At 48.6% G+C, this 19,622-nt stretch overlaps 1 protein-coding gene and 1 pseudogene across 1 annotated transcript; one reads left to right on the plus strand and one right to left on the minus strand.

The window, feature by feature from the left end:
• The first annotated feature begins 947 nt into the window (after positions 1-947).
• LOC119333906 lies at positions 948-14,291 on the plus strand (annotated as a pseudogene).
• Positions 14,292-15,235: 944 nt separating this feature from the next.
• LOC119331350 (ubiquitin-conjugating enzyme E2 22-like) lies at positions 15,236-18,663 on the minus strand. The gene is made up of 7 exons (XM_037604516.1): positions 18,474-18,663; positions 17,023-17,150; positions 16,793-16,937; positions 16,449-16,526; positions 16,241-16,353; positions 15,992-16,095; positions 15,236-15,765 (listed from the first exon to the last, which is right to left on the minus strand). Exons 2-7 carry the CDS (start codon positions 17,032-17,034, stop codon positions 15,474-15,476), a joined length of 744 nt encoding a protein of 247 aa, XP_037460413.1. The 5' UTR covers positions 17,035-17,150; positions 18,474-18,663; the 3' UTR covers positions 15,236-15,473.
• Between the last annotated feature and the right edge of the window lie 959 nt (positions 18,664-19,622).

The raw sequence follows: 19,622 nt of genomic DNA on the forward strand, positions 1-19,622 counted from the left end.
GTGAAGACCTCGGGCATTTGAGGAAGCCCATTATTGGAATATACAAGCCAATTTCTATAATGAAAATTCCCATTAGTATATGAAAGTGATAACTCAAGAGACTCTCTATATGCAGAACATGGTGCTACTCTGAAGCACAAGTGTGATAAAAGGATAATAACATTGCATACTCCATCACACCTGTCAAAAGTGAACATCTCTGAAGAAATAAACACCTCGCACACTGAAGATTCAAAAGAGGAAGCCAATGATTGGATGGATGGCTGAGATCATCTAGCATAAGTGCAGATCAACGGCTCGCGACAACGATTGTCTCCACTGTTACTCGACCGTTAAAGCTTCTACAATTTACTGAAGCTCGGTTACACACTTACACCTCACTTACTTAGCTGGCCCGTTTCATTGCCGCCTTGTAATTTCTCTTTCCCCTTTATAGAGCATCTCTAACTGATCCCGTAAATAACTATAACTTCCTATTTTCCACCTCTAACCGCACCTAACCGAATTCTCAGTCAGAGGATGATAAATTATCCTCCTCGTTCCAAAAAGTGAGGCCAACTCTCTCATATATACTTGCCTGATGCCTCACGGAGTGAAAGTTTCAGTCCTCACTTCTCTTGCCCGAGTGGCCACCACTTCCGCGACCGCCTATACTCGCCACCGCTACCACTGATACCCCTGATTTCGGCCAGAATGGACAAGCAAGACCCATCTGCCACCTCGCCGGCCACCGCAGCTGATGCGACGCGACTGGAAGCGTCCCCACATCGCCACCCGTAGTAAGGAAGAGGTTGGGCACCAAAAGACTCCTTTTGAACACCACAACAGCAACCGCTGCTGACAGCAAGGTTGGTGTAAAGGAAGCTACGTCTCCGGCAACGGTAGGCCACCCTCCCACTGCTCCAGTCGGAAGCAAGCGGGCAAGGAAGCCAACGACAGCTGCAACAATGCTCGCCGAGGAGGTGGCGAAGAAGAAGAAGAAGAAGAAGAAGAAGAAGAAGAAGGCAGCTCTGATGCCTCGTCATCACTTGACGCCTCATACCCCATATGCGGCCACCCCTATGCCCTCTCTTCCGGTGCATCCTACCGCAACTGTCGTCACCAAGTGCCATGGCCGCCAAGTGGTCGGTAAATGCCGTCAAGGTAAAAGAAATTTGCCTTTTCATTTTGGCCAGTGCATTATTTGGTGATCCCTTTCTATGTGTACCGTCGCAGTCTTTGTGTACCGTCTTTGCAGCTGCACCCCCAGGCCAGGTTGGCCCACCACCCTGCGCTATCACGTACAGACGGCAACGCCCGATCACACACCGTCGGATGCGATGCGTGCGGCCACGATAGGGCTTTTGCCCAGAGTGGTTGCACCGTGCTGCCTGCGCCAGGCCGCGCGCTCTGCCTATAAGAGGAGACCGTAGGCAGGGCACTCCCACCTTCTTCACCTGGGAGCTGGGACTGAGAGGAGAGGGGGAGGGTTTTTTCGGAGACTCTTGCCATTCCTCCTCCTATCCCCGCCGCTTCAATCAATCAGTAAGAGGAAGCGACACGGTGGTGATTTTCTTGCTTGGCCTTATTCCTCCTCTTCCCTCTCAGTCCTCTAATTTTACCTATGAATATGATATGATCTCTCCCTCGTTCGCCTGTGTTGTTCCTTTTGTTAATCTCTCTTGCCGGTACTGGTTTTCCCCCGTGTTATTTGGGATGCTCATTCCATATATGTTCTCGATCTAGCTCTCGCTCTCTGCCTACTTCTTCTTGTTGGTGGTCGATCGGTCTCCTTCCGCAGCTTCCTTTCTTTCCTTCGCGTCCTCCTTGTCTTTGGCCTAATCTCTCTCTGTCTTCTCATTTATCTCTTGCAGGTGTTGATTAATTGGCGTCGGATCCACCGATCTAGGCCACCAAGAGATGAGGTAATTAACGCATCTTCTGTGCTCCTTCTTTCCTTTTCCCTGTTGCCATGATTCCGTCCTCTTTATGTGCCTCTGTGTGGGCGTAAGAGGGTTTTTCATCTCTTTTTTTGAGGGATTTCTTTTTCTGTTGACGATCGTGGGAGGAAGCCTGCACTTGACTCACACTAACTCCGGCCTCTCGCACGGCAGATCCATTTCTTCCCAGCCAGACGGGCTGGATGAGCCGATCTGGGCTGGATCTGACTCTCTTGTTTAGAACAGTCGGGCTAGATTTACTTTTGTTTTTTGATGCGGGGGTTGGGCTAGAGCTACTGTGAGAGTGAAGAAACAACAAACTGCTAAAATTGCTAGTGGGAGATTTGTTTCTGGCCAACTAAATTGAACTGCCCTTCTGAAGAGATATTAACTGGCCTAATTTTTGATTGGGCAAACCTTATACCTATGACCTTTGTTTTGGATGAATAAAGATGGCGGGAATTCTCAAAAAAAAAAAAAACTAGAGCCTAATTTTAACTGCAAGGAGTGTGGGGAACCGAAACATGAGTGTATATTGATATGGGGGGTTGGGTGATGCAATCCAGCTATTTGATCAAATGTGCAAAAAAGAGCATGATTCATGGTTCTGTTTCCCCATGAGATGCCTCGTTCCCTGAGATGCGCAGTACATGGTGTTCTTGGCAGCACCGTCGTGGTCTCGTCTCACTTCTGTTTGTTCTGCCTAATTAGGTCTCTACTTATTTCTGGGCAGCACCGCATGGTATTACTTTTGGTTTTGGTTAATCTCTCTTGCTCGTGTGCGTGAGGTGTTTGGGGTATTGCTTTAGAGGGTTTTTGGCCTTTGAGAAGGAGGTGCGCTGGCGTTTGATCTTTAGCCCGCATATGCTTCAGTCGTGTTCTCCTTAGTATGCGGTTTGGTATGTGAATATGCGCTCCCTTGGTGTGTATGAGCAGCGTCGAATCAGGCTTACTACTGATGCTTACATCTCCAAAATACTGTTCCATATATGTGTGCATTTATTGATTTAATAACGTGGGCACGAGGCGGTGTTTCTCTTGTTGTTATGAATTGGATACATAACATTGGAGAGTTGTCAAAAAAATTTGAAAAACGTTATCAAACAACATCAAACTCTATCGAATGTTTGTGGTTCTTGCAAAATTTCATCAAAAAATAACATCCGAGTGTGCGACTAGGCGGAAGTGTCTTACCTCGATGTGAGGGACGCGTTACGTGTTATATGGAGTAGGGGCGCACCTCCCTGATAGCGCATACATGCGGTAGTTTAGATCTTCTAGGAAGATTACATCTTGGAAGAGGAAGAGATAAGTGAGAGGTTACAATATAAGATATGAGATAAACATTCAAACAACCTACTCTATCTATCTCTATCATCTACTCTATCTATCTCTATCATGCACCGATGTGGGCTCAATGAACGTGACATGTTTACATGTTTGACACCCTCCCTTAATCACAACTTCATCAAGTTGAGATTATGCTTGAAATCCTCAAAGCTTCCGACAGGTAGGGCCTTTGTGAATCCATCTACTATCTGATCTCTGGAATGCACAAATCGAATGTCAAGTTGCTTTTGAGCCACTCTTTCTCTGACAAAATGGAAATCAATCTCTATATGCTTTGTTCTGGCATGGAAAACAGGGTTAGCAGATAGGTATGTGGCACCCAAGTTATCACACCACAAACAGGGAGCCTTGGCACTTTTCACACCAAGCTCCTTTAGCATGGACTGCACCCATATGATCTCAGCTGTAGCATTAGCTAATGCTTTGTATTCTGCCTCTGTACTTGATCTGGAGACTGTGGCCTGTTTTCTTGCACACCATGAAATCAAGTTAGGGCCAAAGAAAATTGCAAAGCCACCAGTGGAACGTCTGTCATCTAGGCATCCTGCTCAATCAGAATCTGAGAAGGCACTCACAAGTGTAGATGAAGATTTGCTGAGATTGAGACCAATATTAAGAGTGTTTTTGACATATCTGACTATGCGCTTTGCAGCAGTCCAATGAACTGTAGTGGGTGCATGGAGGAATTGGCAAACTTTATTGACAGCAAATGAGATATCAGGTCTTGTAAGTGTTAAATATTGAAGTGCACCTACTAGACTTCTGTATTTCGTGCTGTCATCTTGGCTCAAGGGCTGCCCTTCTGTAAGAGATAGCTTTTCAGAACTAGATAATGGAGTGGGTGAGGGTTTACAACCTTGTAAGCCAGCTTTCTTCACCAAGTCTGTTGCATACTTTTCTTGGGAGAGATGAATACCATTCTCATGCTTCTTTACTTCTATGCCCGGAAAGTAATGCAACTCTCCAAGATCCTTGAGAGCAAACTCTGCACTGAGATCTTTCAAAAGTCCTGTGACAGCCTCATCAGATGAACTTGTAACAATAATATCATCAACATATATGAGAACAAATATGTGTATGTTGCATTTATTGTAGATGAACAATGAGGTGCCAGACTTAGACGGGACAAAACCAAGTATTTGCATTTTTTGACTGAGTCGTGAATACCACGCCCTAGGAGCTTGCTTCAACCCATATAATGCCTTATCAAGTTTGCACACGTGAGAAGGTGCATTCTTGTTTTCAAACCCAGGAGGTTGTTTCATGTACACTTCCTCTTCTAGAACACCATGAAGAAACGCGTTCTGTATGTCAAGTTGTCTGAGACTCCAGCCTCTGGAAACTGCAATAGACAACACGAGACGAATGGTGGCAATTTTTACAACGGTACTAAAGGTGTCCTCATAATCTATGTCATACCGTTGTTTAAAACCCTTTGCCACAAGTCTTGCTTTGTAGCGATCTATGGTTCCATCAGATTTTCTCTTGATCCTAAATACCCATTTACAATCAATAAGATTTTTACCTTTCTGTGGGGGAACCAAGTGCCAGGTTTTATTTCTTTTCAGAGCCATGTATTCTTCATTCATGGCTTTTCTCCAATGTTCATCACCAAGTGCTTCTTCAAGTGTATAAGGTTCACCTGTTGAACAAATCATACCATGTTTTGTTACATGTTTGTAATCAACGGGTTGAATTACCCCTTTTTGCAGTCGTGTACGCCATGGTGACTGCACAGAGGATCCCGTGCTGCGTACAGGAGTTTCTGCACGCGCCGATCCCAAGGAGGATTCGGGGGCATCAGCGGTGTCCAGCGGCGGCAGATCTTCTGTGGCAGGGGATGAAGCAGCGACGCGCACGGGCGAAGCAGCAAGCGCAGAAGATCCGGGCTCATCATTGCCCGTGGCCCCCCTGGCGCCAGCAGCGGAGTCCGCGCCAGCAGTGGTTGGGCCCGCGCCGGTCGGGCAACGCAGGTCGCGCCGCTTGTAGCAGACCGGTTGGACCGGAAAGCGGGCGCGCGTCGCACCAGTCGGAGGCGGCCACGCGGTTGAGCAGGGTTGGTGCGGGGCGAGGGGCGCGGCGTCAGGCGCAGGAGCGGCCCGGTCGGGCGCAGCCGAGACGCGGGCGGGCGCTGACTCCGAGGCGGATCCGCGCAGCCTGTCATCAGACGCAGATCCCGAGGCGGATTCTGTCGGCCCTGCACGCACCGATCCCGAGGGGGATTTGTTCCCTGAGCTGGGACACATGAAATATGGTGCTGTAGCACTGATTTCTTCAGGATTTTCACCGGTTCCTTTCGAGTTTCCGTTCCCAGATGCATCCACACTATCTCCTGTGTCATCACACAACTCATGCAGCGTGGTGAGCGGGTTAGTCATCATAGAATCAACACAGTTATCATCCCTTGAATCAAGGCCAGTGAGAGTGGATGGGAGAAGAAGAATTTCTTTGCGAAGCAAGGCACCGGCATTTGGGTGGAGGTCAGAAAACGGAAACTTGGTCTCATCAAAAACTACATCGCGAGAAATGTAGACACGACCGGAGGAGACATCAAGACACTTGACCCCCTTGTGTTGAGCACTATACCCAAGGAACACGCACTGTTTGGAGCGAAACATGAGTTTTCTGGTGTTGTAAGGACGGAGATTGGGCCAACATGCACAGCCGAAAACACGTAGAGAAGTGTAGTCTGGTTTGACATGAAGAAGTCTTTCAATGGGAGTTTCATGATTTATAACACGGCTAGGAAGCATATTAATGATATGAACAGCCGTGAGAGAAGCTTCATCCCAGAATTTAAGGGGCGTGGAAGCACCAGCTAGGAGGGCTAGACCAACCTCAACGATGTGTCTATGCTTATGTTCGGCTGACCCATTTTGCTGGTGAGCATGAGGGCATGACACGTGATGTGATATGCCAAGTGTTTGGAAAAAGGAATTGAGTTTCTCATACTCCCCCCCCCCAGTCGGATTGGACGGCAATAATCTTGCGGTCAAACTTGTGTTCAACAAGTGCTTGGAAATTTTGAAAAACTTGAAAGACTTCGGACCTCTTCTTGAGAAGATAAATCCACGAGAATTTGCTATAGTCATCAATAAAGCTAACGTAATATGTGTATCTACCAACCGAGCTAGGAGCGGGGCCCCAAACATCAGAGAATATTAGTTGCAAAGGTTGAGTAGAAACACTAGTTGATATGGGATATGGTAACTGATGACATTTTGCTCTTTGGCAAGAATCACAAATAGTCTCAATGTTGCGCTCACCAACAAACGGGAGCTTATTTTTCTTAAGCAAACTTTCAACGAAGGAAAAAGAGGCATGTCCTAAACGATCGTGCCATCGTGTGGACGAGAGCTTGATAGTACCATAAGCTTGTTTATTTGATCTTCGAAACTCCGGAATCAACGGGTAAAGCCCTCGAACGCATCTACCTCGATAGAGAATTCTCCTCGTGGCATGATCCTTAATCAAGAAGAAAGAGGGGTGAAACTCAATGAAAACATGATTATCAATGGTGATGCGATGAACGGAGAGAAGATTCTTATTGGCACTAGGAACATGCAAGATTTTCCGAAGATGAATTTTGCGGGAAGGGGTATGAATAACTGAGTGACCTATGTGACGTATGCTCATACCTGCATCGCTGGCTGTACGGATCTGATCCTTCCCATGATATTTCTCACGGAGAGTTACCTTCTCTAGCTCGCCCGTGAGATGGTTGGTGGCGCCACTATCGAGATACCAGTTGGTATCCACGCCATAGGAGCCATCGGCAGCCGCCGCCACCTTGTCATCTTCTTCAGATGTCGCCTCGTCCTCATCAAACCGGTACCAACAGTCTTTGGCGGTGTGACCAGGTTTCCCACAGATTTGACAGCGAACGGCGTCGGGACGAGACTGGCCAGATCCACTGCGCCACCCCCTGTTGCTGGTGGAGTTGGGACGGCCCGAGCATGAACCGGAGCCGGTGACGTTGCTAGGGCCGCCTTGCTTGCCCTTGGGACGAGGAGGACCGCGGTGGCGACCTGAGTAGCCACCACGCCCGCGGGTGGCTGCGTTCGCAGATGACTTGAAGCCGCCGCTGGAGTTCTGGAAGTGGGCCACGCGCTGATCGAAGTTGCTGAGCATGGCGAAGAGCTCGTCGAGGGTGACGGGCGTGACGCGGGCGTCGAGAGCTGAGGCCAGGGGCTGGTAGTCCATGTCCAGCCCGTGCAGGATGTAGGAGATGAGCTCGTCGTCCTGGATGGGTTTGCCCGCCGCGGCGAGTTCATCGGCAAGCCCGCACATGAAGGCGAAGTAGGCAGCGACGGACTGGTTGCCCTTTTGAGCGTTAATGAGGGCGGTGCGGATGTTGTTGACGCGACTCAAGGATTGCGACGAGAACATGCCTGCCAGCGCCGACCAGAGGCCGTGCGCGGTGGTGATCGCGGTCACCGTGATCAGCACCTCTTTGGAGAGGTTGCTAAGGAGGTAGCCGAGCACCTGCTGGTCCTCCCTGACCCAGATGGGGTGGAGAGGGTTGGGCTCGGACGTTTCCTTCCCATCCTTGTCTTTGGTGACAAGAAGGGGAGCGGGTTCGGGCATGGTGCCATCGGCATAGCCGAAGAGACCTGCCCCTCTCAGCTGGGGCGTGATCTGAGCACGCCAGAGCACGTAGTTCGTGCGAGAGAGTTTCTCCGGGACCTGGCCATTTAGGCTTGCGTGGAGGTGGTAGAGGAAGACATGGAAGCTAGCGCTACTGGATTTCTGGAACCCTAGATGAGATTGGAAGAGGAGGCTCTGATTACCATGTGCGACTAGGCGGAAGCGTCTTACCTCGATGTGAGGGACGCGTTACGTGTTATATGGAGCAGGGGCGCACCTCCCTGATAGCGCATACATGCAGTAGTTTAGATCTTCTAGGAAGATTACATCTTGGAAGAGAAAGAGATAAGAGAGAGGTTACAATATAAGATATGAGATAAACATTCAAACAACCTACTCTATCTATCTCTATCATGCGCCGGTGTGGGCTCAATGAACGTGACATGTTTACATGTTTGACACTGAGGAGCTCCCACCAAAACAAAAGAAAAACAAAATTGCTGCTCAGGCAGTGCACAAAACATTGAACTGCGTTTATTTTTTGTGAGAGCTCAAGTGATGTTTATTTGGGTGAAAATTTGAAAGAACCTCAAACAGTCGATACAGTTTGCTGTCGCAAAATTTCAGATTTTTTAGATGTTGTTTGATCACGTTTTTTTAGAATTTTTGGGCAAAGTCGGTGTAGTACACCCGAGAGTAGCCACTACTTTTGGATAACATTGCTCGTCTTCTTGTTGTGAATTGGTTACATAACATCAGTGTGTTAACTGCATATTGTTTCTTGGCTAGTTAGTTGCTTTGCGTAAACATCAGTATGTGTTTTGTTCTACTGTCACTCCACTGTCTTACTGCTTGGTGCAATTTTTCTAGCTGATTATTCCTTATTTTTCAGGTCTCCTATGGAGTGCAGTTCAGACGAGTCGTCAGAGCTAAGTGATATTGATATCCTTTTTTTTTTTTTTGCGGGGAAGTGATATTGATATCCATGACTATGCTGACAAGGCATACACGGACCTCAAGTCTGGCAGGCTTGTGGCGAGGTTCGGCGCCGACAGGTTTAGATGCCCGTTCTGCCCCGGGAAGGAGGACTGCCGTTACAATGAGCTGCTTCAGCATGCAATTGGTGTGGGCGCATCCAACCATGCTGCCGAAGTGAAGGCAAACCATCTGGCATTGGCCAATCATCTCAAGACGGACCATGCTGATGCAGCAGGCTCATTGCCGCCGCGACAAGCCGAGGCGCTAATGAATCCTCCAAGGCCTCTGCAAGATCAGGAGCTGTTTGTTTGGCCCTGGATGGGCATCCTTGCCAATGTTCCAGTAGAGGAAACACAGAGAGGTGGAGCCATTATAATGCAACAATTAGCTGGTTTCAAACCCATACGTTTTGATGCTGTGCATTGTCCTGACGGCGTGTACACTGGCTTTGCAATAGTCCGTTTCAAAAAGGATTGGATCGGGTTCAAGGATGCCTTGGGATTCCACAACTACCACAAATCACATCATCTGGGTAAAACGGATTGGGAGGCAAATAAATGTGAGAAGTACATGTTTGCTTGGCTGGCAAAAGAGGAGGATTACAGAGCCGATGATCCAGTTGGCAAGTTCTTGTCAGAAAATGGTGATCTGAAGACAGTGGCTGAAGTGCAACAGGAGATGTCCCGCAAGACTGACACTCTCATAGCTCGTTTGACGAGCCAGATTAGTGCTAAGAGCAAGTACTTAACGGAACTTGAGTGCAAGTGTAATCAGATGGAGGGCCATGGAAGATAGCGACTCGCTGAACCAACGCTACAACGAAGGTACCCCCCACCCCCCAAAGTCTCGTGCGATTGCTGTATGAATGGTACACTCATTTGCATTGCAAATATGATCATGTCTACCGTATCATGTTTTATTTGTTTTTTCTACAGAAATGGGAAAGGTGCAGTCAACTGCCCGTGAACATTCATTGAATTCTTTTCATGAGACTGATCAGCTGAGAAAGCAGTTGGATGAGAAAGCGAACAACATCAAAAGGAGATCCAAGCAATTAAGTGAAATAGTTGCTCAAACTGACATGGAGAGAAGAAAACTGGAGAATGAGAGGACGAAGGTATGAAATTTACTCACCCTTTGGTTTATATTATTGTTTACTATAAAATGCCTCATTTATATCGGAATCAAGCGAATAGCTTTCTTGGTCTAAATTTTGTCTCTGTTCTCGCAATAGCATTTTTGCATGCTTGTGCTGATATTGTTCTCGGTACTGCTGAACTAATTTTATCTTCAGAATGATGGTCAAGACGACTCCATCGACATGGCCAGAATTGAGCAAGAAAAAGCCAATGAAAGTGTGCGGATTCTTGTTGAGAAATACGAAGTATGCACTCCTACCCTTCCAATTGTTGGTGTCATTTAAATGTCTTGAGAGTTTTCATTCCAGAATCTAGAAATTTACCCTGACATGTCAGATACCTTCCAGAAAGAGAAGGAAGTCGCTCTGATCGAAACCTTGCAGTTAGAGAAGCAGCTTGATGAGAAGCATCGGCTGGAGCTGGAAATTCAACAGCTTAGAGGCAAACTGGGGGTGGTGAAGCACATGGAGGGAGAGGGCGTCGATGGGAAGAAACGTACTGAAGAGCTGAATAAGGATCTACAGGATAGAATCGACGCGGCGGAAGACCTTGAAGAGCTAAATCAAGCTCCGACTATCAAGGAAAGGATGACCAATGATGAAATAAAACTTGAGCTTGTTGGTTTACAGGGCTCGGTGGATCCGTTGGGCCCTGGTAGCAACATTGGGATCAGGAGGATGGGTCAAGTGGATGAGAAGCCGGTTGTTGAAGCTTGCAAGCCAAAGTACGGCGCGGAGGCGGATGCTAAAGCTCTGGAATTATGCTCCATGTGGCAAGACAATCTGAGGGATGCTAACTGGCACCCTTTCAAGATAGCGACCACAGGTGAAAAGCCTTAGGTACCAACGATCAATCGAGTGATTCTTATCCTGTTGCCTTCTTGTCTTAGACACTTGCTGACAAGTACATAATGCAATGCAATGATATTGTGATGTGTCTGTGTGATGTCCCCAGCAAATCATCGACGAGGGTGACGAGAAGCTGGTGGAGTTGAAGGAGGAGCTGGGTAAAGAGGTTTACAAGGCTGTGAGCACTACGCTAGTGGAGATGAACAACAAAGAGAACATCCTCAAGCAGTGCAAGGCGAAACGTAAGGATTTTTTGTCACAAAAAACCACACACGCTTTTGTATTGACAAAAAAAACCACCTCCAAACTGTATTGACAAAAAAGACCATGTACACCGTGGCGGCAGGTCCGGCAGCCGACACGTGGCACCTGCCGGCACGGCCAGTGGCGGCCAGACCTGCCGCCACAACCTCAGGCGGCAGCTCAGCTGCAACAGGTTTTCGGCCCATCCCTATGGCGGCAGCTCCTTTTTGTTGCTGTAGTACAGTGGCGCTAATTCCTACTTTCCTATCCAAGTTTTGACCTGTTTTATTATTTACCTACTACTAGTACTGCTAGTCCTGGTCAAGCCACGTGCTACAGCCTACAGCAGAAACAAATACAGTAAATATTAGTATGTGTGTGGAAAAACTTTGCAACGAAGGAACCAACATGCTTCGAATTTGCCTCAGACTTGGGGAGCGAGAATGAAAGAGCAAGGCAGTACCGGATCGGGTGCAAGCAGCGGCGCACAAACTTGGAAGCGGCCGAGTTGCTTTTTTGACTGCTTCACGTGGGGCCGTCGCATCGTGCTGCTGCACGGGCTGTCGCGCTGTAGGAGCTGCCCGCCACCTCTTCCTATCCCGTTGCGAGTCGCTGCATCGGACGGAAATCTGTTGGAGCCGAGCTGCCGCCTCCACATGTGGTGGCAGGTGTCACGTGTTGGCTGCCAGACCTACCGCCACGACGTATGTGGTCTTTTTTGTTAATATGGTCTGGGAGTGGTCCTTTCTACCAATATGATAGCGTATGTGGTCCTTTTAAACAAAAAATCAAACGTAAGAGGTGATAGACGTATCGTACTCAGCGCAATCAGTGGTTTTCATTTCGGGTGTGGATTAGAGAAGACTTGACAACTCTTTCCTTCTAATAATGTTGGTGAACTGCAAGACAAGTTTATGTGCTGCTCAGTCAGTCTGAGAGCAGCGATGTATGGGAACCGTTTTTATTCCGTTCGGAGTTGGGAGACAATGGTCGCAATGAATCGTGGTTTCTTCCTTATCATTCGTTCCTTTTTCCGCAATGGATCGCCTTATCGTCTTTTCTGAGTGTGTTTTTTCAGGCAACTTTTTTTTTGCGAGGGTGAACTCGACCACTTGTGTGCTCAAAAGTCACGTGTTTTCGATGTTTTTGCATGTCCATGTGGGAGTTTATTTGGCACCTGTGGTTTTTGTATTGCCATCACACGACCATATAATCGCACTTGTCTGATATTTAAAGTAAATTTCATTTCACCAAAAGCATTTCCACGGCACCCCGGCGCTGATGTTCTTGAGAGGCTTCGACAAATGGAGATTGGACTTGGCACACTCCTGTACTTGCACGCTTGGCTCACGGTCGCCCCCACGTTCCTCCCGTGGTTGCACCCGGCGCCCCTATATGTACTTTGTGATGACACACTAAACAGTCAATCCACTTCCGCACTTCCACGATCGCCATGACGAACCAGGCGAACAACCAACCCTTCTCATCTCCGGCGGCCAGCCAACACCTCCTTCTCCGCCCGCCGCCCAGCCAACTCTCACACCATTCCCTCCTCCCTCTCCTTTAGTGATATGATCACCGACACTACCCCGTTCATCCCCATCGTTCTTGATCTCCATAGCCACAACTACTATCATTGGCGGCACCTTTTCGAGATCCATCTTGGCCGCTACTCCCTCCTACATCACATCACCGGCGACACATCACCAGCGGCACACAATCCTCGATGGCTCAAGGATGATCTCGCCATCATTCAGTGGATGTACACAGTACACCCGTATCTCCACCGAGCTGTTCGACCTTGTGGTGACCGATGGCGCCTTCGCTCGCGATATCTGGCTCGAACTCCGCCGGCTGTGCTAGGACAATCGCGACGCTCGCGTCTCCGTCCTCAACACGGAGCTCGGCCCTCGCCTCCTCCTGGCGTCGGTTGCCTCGCGGTGGTACGCTGACTGGTGCGGCAAGATGATCAATATCAGGGGCCGCCCTGGCAGGCGCGCTGTGGAGGCCATGGTAGAGGACAAGTGCGACATCGACAAGGGCTGCTGCGACACCGAGGTCAGGACGTTGGCCGCCGTGTGGAAGGCCCTCGGGATCAACGCCGACGTCCACCAGGCAGCCGTCACCTGGTCGGGTCTCAACCGAAACACGCATGGCAAATTGAGTCATCTCTTGCTTTGGACTTCATTCAGAGCCTTCAGTGTTAGTGCCGTTACTACGTGCTTACCGACCTTCGTGGCTGAGTAGTACACGCATGATCTGGGCGGGATAATCTCTTACATGTAAGTGTCAGTCAGTGCAGAGTAAATTGCACAAAATCACCAGTTTGAAGGTTAGATTTGTGAAAAACACTACAATACATTTTTTTCCAGAAAACATCATGTCTACGGTAATGTTTTTGTAAAAAACACTGATCGGCGGATTTGACTCTGTTAACTGAGGTTATGACAGATGGGACCCATTTTTTGCCTACGTGGCATAAATTTTACACATACACCCCTCTCTTCTTCTCCATCTCTCTCCCCTCTCTGTAAAAATTAAACCGCCGCCGCCTGCCGCCCGCACTCCCTGCCGCCCACCACCGCGGCCCGGGATCCCGCCGCGCCACCACAGGTTCACCGGCTCCACCGTCGCGCCCCACACCGGATCCGGCGACATCCGCTTCCACCTCCGCACCCCACAGCAGATCCGGTGACATCCAATTCGACCTGCAGCCAGAGCGCAAGGCGCACCCGGAGCCTCGACCTGCACCCGGAGCCTCAACCCGCAGCCGGAGTGCAAGGCGCAGCCCTGCAGCCGGTGCCCAAGGCCCTTCGACGGCGGCGGCACCAGCCATACCTGGTTCCCTAGCCGCCAGCGTGGCCCTTCGCGGGCGCCCCGACGACGGCAACAACACCTCGACGTGCCCCATGACGACACCTTTGACCACGTCGTTGTCGTGCTGCTGTAGTACCCCCGGCTGCCCACGTGGCCCTTCGGCGGGCGCCCCGACTACGGTGACAGCGGGGCGACGTGCACATGCTGGAGCTCATCCTGGTCGCCCCAAGATCCAAATCGGGCTCGCCCCAATCCATCCAAATCGAGCTCGCCCCAGCACCAAGCCGCCCCAAGCCTCCATGGGCGCCGCCCCAGCCAGCGACGAGAGCCCATGGCCGCCGTGCTACTGGTTTTATGCACGTGGGGGGCTGATTGTGATTTTGCATTTTGATTCATGGGTGTATACATAAATTTCTAGGGACTACTTTGTGAATTTAGATTAAAACCCATTGGCACGAAATGTGATGCCACGTAAGCAAAAAACGTGACCCACCTGTCATAAACGTGCTCAAACGAGCCTAATCCGCCGATCAGTGTTATTTGCAAAAAGATTACCGTAGACATGATGTTTTCTGCAAAAAAAAAAAATTATAGTGTTTTTCGCAAACCTAACCTTCAAACTGGTGGTTTCGTGCAATTTACTCGTCAGTGCAGGACGATCTCAGTTTGCTGTTCTCCACGAGATCATGAGCAATGCATACCCAGCAATATACTTCAGCGTCATCATCCCATAAATTTTTGACTTTATCAGATTCTTAATGCCGCCTAAATGATTCCACTTTTAGCTTAGCAGCCATCGCCGGTAGCGTTCCGGTGTTTCACCAATCACCATCTCCTGAAATTTAATCGAGCAGTAATGTACGCTCATAATATGACTCGTTAACAAAACAAATTCAACATCACATCCTACCCCAACCTACCAGGGTTTAAATCCTGATGCTCGCATTATTCCTGAATTTATTTTAGGATTTTCGGCGATGTGCTTTCAGTGGGAGGAGACATTCCCGTCGACGACGAGGCGCCTACGGCGACTTCGTAAATTTGAAGATGATATGCCGACTCAGTCTCTCGGAGGTGCTCATAGAGGTAGGGTGTGCGTGTATGCGTTCATAGGGGTGAGTGTATGCGCGTGTATATGAGCGTTTGGGTCTGTATTGATGCTAAAAAAAAAGCAAGCAAAATCAGGTTTAAATCACTTGATTTTGACGAGTATATATAGCCAGAGCTAAATCACCAAGTTTGATGACTTCGCGAAATTACTGTTTCTTTTCAGATTAAAAAATCTCTACCACCTATTGGGAAGAAAATGTTCTCCACCATTCAAGTTCACATCCAATCATTAAATCACAGCACAGACACAGGAACAGCAGCACCAGTAAAGTATAGAGGACCGGGAGAGGCCCAGCAGCGCATAATTATTCTCCCTCCACAGTTTGGCTCAACACGGCCCAATAGTTGGGCCCGAACAGAAGAGAAGCAATCCTTCCCTCGGAAACAACCAGTTTTTTCTCGTTATTTCTGGGACTCTGGCACCGGCGGACAACTAAGTACAGAACAAATATGAGGAGCATTGACAGTTTGGTTTGCTTATATTATAATCTCTTCAAACTCTTCTTCCTCGCATCCATCTTCTTCTTATCGACGGGGACTTTCACAGCCAGTGGCCCGTCCTTCCTGGGCGCTGCCGGTGCTCCACCTGAGACAGCAGAAGGGGCAGCGTTCCGATCCTGTGAATTTGGGCCAAATGCTTTTGTGCCGGTAGAGGTCGATATTGGTGCAAGAACAGTATGAGGCTGGCCCTTATTCAGAGCTGTCATTGACTCAGAGATAGCTCCACTCTTGGACTTATTCTTGGGTCTGAGAGCATGGATACTGGTATATAGCCTGCATATGGAGCACAATGGCGGGATCAGTAACTAGCTACAGCCGCGCCAGATGTTTCGGTAAGAGGTCTGGTCTAACTTGCCACAGACAGTAGCAGTAGGTGGCAATCTAGGTGTTCACATTGTTTTGAATACAAAACCCTAGCTCAATTTTAACCAATAAATAAGAAAAGACGTGAAGCACCGCATCACACCATGCTGACAAAATGAAGTTGAAGATTACTGACCTGGCATGCCGTGCATACTCCTCATAGTTCTCAAGCAGCAACTTCCCAGCTTGTTCATTCAGGGCAGATTCAGGAAATGGCTCAATCAGGAGGCATCTCACTACCTGTCAGCAAGCAATTTATAGTAAGTCCACCACATCCTATGCAGGCAGTTCAAACTTCTTCCATAACCAAATACTAGAAAATGCTTACAAAACAAATCATGCACTACAACAACATGGGTTGTTGTGTGTTGAACTTCAAGCTTACCAGCAGAACATGCCTTAATCCAAGGCTAGGATTCCAATCCTTCTTCAATGTGTTAACACATATCTCACCACTAGTTGCAATATTTGGATGGAAAATTTTAGTCGTGAAAAACCCTGCAGAAACAAGACCAACAGACTTTCAACTAAAGCTCTACTTCAGGAACTAAACTAAAGTATGGACGACAAAGGAAGTCTGACAAAATGTCTACCTTTTGGAGGTGACTGAGGGAAGTCACGAGATAATATTAGCTTCATCCGGAATATTCCATTCTCATATGGGGTTCCAGCTGTACATGCCCAGGTTCAGATTAAGAATGCAATATCAGAAAGTAGTGTAATAGGAAAGAAACGCAGCTTTGAGATTTCTTTAATTTACAAAGCCAGAAGCCGCAAGCTCCAACTTGACTAGTGATGAATAAAAATGTGACGGAAAGACAAGAATAGAAAAGGGCACCATCATGCAAGTAGCAGAGCATTAGCACATAACTTATTGGTGCAAAGCACACAAGATGGGAGGTGTAAAGCAATGTATTGTATCCTGACAGAATCTTACCAGGGCCCTCAATATCAGCAAAAATAGTGGCGAAGTCATCGTCATTAACAATAACTTTGATCCCTTCTGGAGGTGAGTCATCAAGGTTCTTCAGTTCTTTAGCCAATTGCCTGATGACAGTTGGTGGGAGGTTCTCGTTGGCCGCCTTCAGTGACATGAATTGACCATTAGAATAATGGAAGACAGCATATAGCTCTTGAACACTCAAATCTGAAAAAAGTTATTCTCACCATGGAAGCCATAACAGCAGACAGCTTTAAGATGCTCGTTTCGCTAGGTGCTGACTTATTTTTGGATGTACCCTTTAATGACAACAAAGCCTCAGGACTGTGCAAAATTTGTGATCACCAAACTGAACCTACAAGAAAAAGTATGTAGGAGATCAGATAGAATGAATAGGTATAGAACAATATAAAATAAAGATATTTCAGAAAATTGAGTGTGAAATTCAATCTGATACCATGAGAGGGGTGGGGGGTGTTCTGCTTTCGTAACGGCATATCTTGGTAAGAAAAAAGAGCACCTTACATGAACTGTACTACTACAATTATTGTTGTGTCGATGTCCATAAACTTACCAAACATAATCTCAAACATTCAGATTGCGAACAACCGCTATAAGTAACGACTTAAGGCCACTACATGATATATGACCAATGCCTGCAAGCGGTGATTTATGCCCCCAAAGTTATTGCAGTACTATTAGTTTATGAAGATGCCATTTATGCAGCCTACTTTATCCTCTCTGACTATCATGCCCGTTTGAACACAGAAAGTTTATTCCAGCTCAATAAAAACTCAACCAACAAGCACTAGCACTCGTGGCCTTTTTATTTATTAAAAGAGACAACTGATCACCACGGGGAGTACATGCCTCGAACCCGGGTGGGCTGAGCGAGCACAGAGGCTGTTAGCCAACCGCGCGACAATCAGTTCTTAATGATTCCAACTGCAAATATCACCTTTTATCCATTATTCCTAGCACCGTATATATGCAAGTAAGCGTGCTCGCACGTGTTAGGCGCACGTGTGGACAATATGCCCAGTAACTTAATGCTGCTAAACGACGGTGCCGCACGTGTGAATGAAACATCAACAACTTAATGCTGCTAAACAACGGTGCTGCACGTGTGATCGATACATCGGTAACTTTATGCTGCTATCATAATTGCGTTAATTTCGTACGGAGATATTTACGCGGGTGATTTATTCAAAAAGGAACCATCAACTTCTGCCCGCCCTGTTTTCCCCGCCATCCGTACACGGCGCGCCGCGCCCCCTTCCCCGCTTCCCGCCAATGCGCTATCCTGCACACCACTCCAGACACAAGCACACACGACGATCGCTACATCCGGGGGCTGTTGCCATTTGACCTTGCGTTCCTGAATGATCAGAGGACCCAGATGGACCTTGCTAATTCCTAACAAACAACAGAGGCGTTGTGTATTTACTCTGCGCACAAGAACTAGGACGAAAACAGATCGTCCCTCCAAGAATTCACTGAGATGTCTCCGCTAACGAACGAGATCGGATCGGATTAGATACAGGACCAATCGGTCGGAGCAGGCAACCAGCGTCTCCTACCCACCCTACCACCACCAGGACGCGAAGTGAAACACCAGCGCGGAACCGAACGGCACATCCATCCTGCAAGGCAACTCGACTTCTCATCGCTTGCTTACCAGGTACCGGACAAGTCGTCGGAGGAGACCGCCGCTCGCCGGATCCGCCACGGGGAGTCGGGAAGGGGTCGGCCGGCCGGGTGCCGCGGCGGGGAGGGGAGGGGAGAGGGAGAGCGGTTGAGGCGGCGGGCAGCGGGGGAGGGCTTGTGGGGAGGATTGCGGCGAGGACCGGCCGGCGGCGGTGGGGGGCTCGTCGGCGGGGGAAACCCTAGGCTTCCGATTTGGGGGAGGCAGGGGCGGGAGGGGGGGAGAAGGAGGCAAGTTAAAAAGTGACTGGGATTTGAGAGGGACTCGACAGCCGACCGAGATCCGTCGGGGGGATCCGACCGTTGACGTCTCGTTGGCCCCCTCCCGGGCTGGCCCAGGATCCCGTGTGTGTCCCGGCCCGTCTCTGCCGACGCAGCGGTGGGCCGTACGAGGGCCACGACCCACGAGCACGAGGGACACCCCTCAAAAAAATACGAGCACGAGGGACTACCCGTCAAAAAAAAAATCAAAAGATAAAAACGAGCACGAGGGCCTGTTTGAAAAAACGAGCACGAGAGATTTTTTTCTAAGAAAGAAACAAAACCGAGCACGAGTGACTGGGCGTCGTGTCGCCTCCCAAAGCTTTTTTGGACCGCAATATTTGACGAACACTGGGGGGTTGGCATTTGCGAAGGTTGCAAGTTCTAATATCCGGCTCAGTATCTCAAAGGTGCTCATAGGGACAACATGCGTACGTGCGTGTGTTCATAGAAGTGAGTGTATATGCGTGTACGTGAGTATCTGTAATTGTATTGTGTTAAAAAAAGATCCACCCTCATCACTTCACCTGCCAGTTTCCCAAAGCCTTTTGAAAGTTTTTCGACCTCTTATCAAACACCATCTCGAGCAGACTTGCGTTTCCATCGTTATCTTTCAGCATGTCTCAGTCACCTTCGCTGCTGTAGTGAACCACAAAAACATTGTCATTGATGTCTTTTAATCGAGCATCGCAGTGCAGACCCACGCTCTTTGCATAGCCCTTTTGAAAGCATGGATATTCAAGGGCCTTGGCGTGCATACGTAGCCCACGGCCGACCGCTTTGGAGTTTTGGGCAGATCCGGTCCAGAATCAGCGAAGAACAAGCCCTTTGATACCTTCTCAGTCAAAACTACCCCCCCCCC

The sequence above is a fragment of the Triticum dicoccoides genome, chromosome 7A (assembly GCF_002162155.2).
Source record: "Triticum dicoccoides isolate Atlit2015 ecotype Zavitan chromosome 7A, WEW_v2.0, whole genome shotgun sequence".
NCBI lineage: Eukaryota > Viridiplantae > Streptophyta > Magnoliopsida > Poales > Poaceae > Triticum > Triticum dicoccoides.